Here is a 3,546-nt window from a genome sequence, read left to right as displayed (position 1 = left end):
GTGTGAAAGGAGGTAAACAGGTACAATACCTATTCCAGGAGAAGAGAGGCCCTCATCGCCTCTCCCGTGAGCTGTAGTTAGACTGGCTGGTGTTTGGGGAGAGATCACCTCGGTAAAAGGCACCCTGATAACTTCTACTCCTCGATTCCATAGTGTTCGTTATAGTTTGCCGGTGTTGATAGAGGAGGAAATGTTTCCCTACGTGTGTTGCCTGCCAGCCACTAAAAACAGACTTAAATCTTCTCATGTAAACGACATTCTCCTGATTTTTCCCAACCTCACTGAGAAAATTGGACTTGGAGAAGAGATATGATCCTAATTCTTTCCCTGCTCCATACTGCATCTGTACCACTTGATGGTCCCACCAGGACCTCTGATGGGGTGAATGAGAGAAATAAGTTATTTTGCTGAGACAGTTGGATCTAAGTTATTTCGCTGTGGATTTGAACTCCTTTGTAGTAAAGCTTATGAGTCTTTTAGACTAGAACAGAAAACCATGGGAAAACGGTCTGGCTTGAAGGTTTTTTTCCCAGACTAGAGCTAGCTACAGAAAAGTGGATGGTCAAGGGCTTTGTGGGGTCTGGTCTTCCAGTTATGAAAGATTTGAAGCTGAAAGCTTTGCGTCTAATCACGGCAGAGGATTCAAGTGGAATTTGGGAAGAGTTTGATGGACCTTGGAGATGCGACAATTTCCAAGGTGTGAGCTCGTGTAAACAAGGAAGCAGATGGAGTCTCTCAGCTTCAAACTAGAAGTACTGTCATGAAGGTTTTGTACCACTGAGTAACTGGTGATGGAAAAGTAGCATCAGGGCTGTTAAAAAATGGAAGAGCCATCCTTCCCTTGGAAAAAACCTGAGGCAAAGAGGTGGCCTGGTTGGTTCTGGGTTTGGAAGTGAACTTTCCAAGACTTCTGAAGAAAGGGGAGGGGTTTTTCTCCATTGTCTAGAATTCTATCATCTCATTAAGAAGAGTTGTCTGAACTCAGCGGCCTGTCAGTTCTCTGAGGGAGAAGTGGGCAGGAGTGGAAGACATTGTTTTATTTGGCCTCTAATCAATGACTGTGCCTTTGGTTTTGTTTAAAGCCACAGGGGGAGCTGCTGTCTCCAGTGAAACAAGACTCCTTCCTCAGTGCTGGGAGGTTGGGCTGCTCTTCCCCAGCTCTGTGTTTCCAACAGTGGAAGGTTTGTGTGTGCTCTTCCCTTAGGGCAGATTCTTCCTGTAGGCAGCTTCTGTCTGTGCGAGCTGTGGTGGCTTTGGGATGGATGGAGAGATCCTCAAGGGATCCTGGCCAGAGGAGGCCAGGAAGGGCCAGGAAGTATTCCAAGAGTGATGAGAGTGACAGCTGGACTGAGAGCATCACAGAGTCAGACCTAAAGACAGTCAGAACTTACCCGTGAGATTTTTTACCATGAAATTTTGCAGCTTCAGTGAAACCCACAGAGAAAGCCAAGAAGTTAATCAATGAAAGAAGACGTTCTGGACACAAGGAGAGGTTGTTCTTGTTATGGGATGTTAAGCGTGTACAAGGAAGAACTTGCGGATAATATGCAACAACTATATTTTTGCTTGTATAGCTAATTACTGCTTGAATGGTCATTGCTTGTTAGACAGCCTTGTCATTGTTTGCTAAGCAGCCAATCTCAATAAGCCACAGCAATTGTGAAGAGGTGTAAGAGTAGCAGTAGAGAAAATAAAAGAACTTTTACGGCTTTGGATTACAACAAGTGTCGTGCTGTTACGTCAGTCTCGACAAAGTGACACAAGAACTGGAGCATTACACAGGTAGGCTGGGAGAGCTGGGAATGTTCAGCCTGGAGAAGGCTCCAGGGAGCCCTTAGAGCCCTTTCCAGGGCCTAAAGGGGCTCCAAGAGAGCTGGAAAGGGACTCTGGGCAAGAGCCTGGAGTGACAGGGGGAATGGCTTCCCACTGCCAGAGGGTGGGTTTAGACGGGATATTGGGAAACTCCTGTTCCCATTGGAAACTCTTGTTCCTAGTTCTGTGAGCTACAAAATTTCACTTTAACCAGCTGATATTTTCACGTTAGATCAAAATCCAGAGGGGGGAAGGTAAAGATGGATTAGTCCAATTCTTCCAATTATAATGGAAGGCGTCCATGGCCATAGCCGGGCAACTGGAACTACAGCATCTTTAAAATACCTACCAAGACAAGCTGCTCTGGGATTCTGTGATTCCCAAGCTGAGAGAAAAACTACAATTCTACGCAAGTTCTCAGCTGCTGAGCAAACATCGCAGCATCAAAGAAGTTTTAGGACTCCAGTTTATCCTTCTATAGTCACCACACCAACTGCTCAATCCCAAGTTCAGCATCTTTATTGCCACTGCAGACTCTGGAATTGGTGTCTTTGTCCTACTGCTGACCTTCGGTGTGCTCAGCAAGACCTTTAACTCCACAATGTGAAACTGGACCTTCATGGAAGGGACCTTTCCCGCCTGATCTCCCCTAGTTTGTCTCTGCACAAAACACAGCACAGAAAACAATGGCAGGATGGGGCCTGTGTGCTCCAGGGCTCAGGTTTTGCTCCACTTCAGCTCCACAGAGACACAAATAAGGTGAAGAAGCTGAATTGTTTATTAATGGAAAGCAAAGCAGAGGGATGAGCTGGGAGCAGGAGAAGGGAACAGGCAGGGTCTGAGGGCTGCAGGGAGGGAGCAATAGAGAGGGAGGGAGAGGCCAGGAGCCACCAGAGTTTCCAGGCAGGCTCAGGTATGCCCAGCATCAGCTGTGCCTGGAGCTCCAGCTGGTCTCCTCTTGCATGGGATCTGGTGCTGTCCTGGTTGTCTCAATCCAGAAGATGAACTTAGTAGCTCAGCTCTTTCATTTAACATGACTTGAACAATCAGGTTTGTGTTAGAAGGGCTGTCATCTGTGCTCAGGGCTTGAAGGGCTGGAACAGAGAACAGACCCAGGGTCATTGTGAGGAAACCCCCTGAAAAGACCGTCCCCACAGCACTCCTGCCATGGCCTGGAGAGAGCAGGAGACAACAAGATCAGCTGGAAGGTGCTGGCCACAAATCCCCCACAGACCCCTGAAATGTCTCTGTGCTCTGCCCATGCTGCCGCTCATCCACACAAAGGAGCAGAACCCTCTGCAGCCAGGGCAGGGATTGCAGCTGCCCCTGACAGCCCACTGGCCTTACTCACCCTCACAGATGAGCTGCAGCTCTTCTGGCTGCCCTTTCATGAGCATCCCAGTGATCCCTGGAAACACAGAGCCTGTCATGGCCCCTAGCCCGGATCCTGCTGCAGTGAGGCAGGGAGGGACCAGGACCCCGGATGGGTGGCTCACCAATGGACCTGATAGCGGCCTCTCGAAGGGGCTCCTGTGGGCTGTACAGGTACGGCAGGGCCGGCACAAGTGCTCGGCCGCTCGGCTCCTGTCCTCTGCCAGCTGCAGAGAGCGCCAGGAGGGAAGGGTTGGCGCGGGCTCAGCCCCTTGGCTGGGCGCTCCCTTCGCCCGGCCCTGGCCTCCCCTGCCCGCACAGCCCCCAGGCCCGGCCAGCAGCCGCCGTCACCGGGCGCTCGGG

The 3,546-nt window shown here is 50.2% G+C and overlaps 1 protein-coding gene across 1 annotated transcript in view; it reads right to left on the bottom strand.

The window, feature by feature from the left end:
* Positions 1–2,626: 2,626 nt before the first annotated feature.
* Positions 2,627–3,546, bottom strand: part of MROH9 (maestro heat like repeat family member 9) — a 5,245-nt gene continuing 4,325 nt past the window's right edge. Inside the window, 4 exon segments of the mRNA XM_017728387.1 lie at positions 2,627–2,906; positions 3,164–3,220; positions 3,309–3,374; positions 3,377–3,410. Coding sequence (XP_017583876.1) covers positions 2,722–2,906; positions 3,164–3,220; positions 3,309–3,374; positions 3,377–3,410 — 342 coding nt within the window. The 3' untranslated portion in view covers positions 2,627–2,721.

Source organism: Corvus brachyrhynchos, unplaced genomic scaffold (assembly GCF_000691975.1).
Source record: "Corvus brachyrhynchos isolate BGI_N302 unplaced genomic scaffold, ASM69197v1 scaffold1013, whole genome shotgun sequence".
Taxonomy (NCBI): domain Eukaryota; kingdom Metazoa; phylum Chordata; class Aves; order Passeriformes; family Corvidae; genus Corvus; species Corvus brachyrhynchos.
Note: the sequence above shows the minus strand (reverse complement) of the source record. Positions and strands in the feature narration are given on the sequence as shown.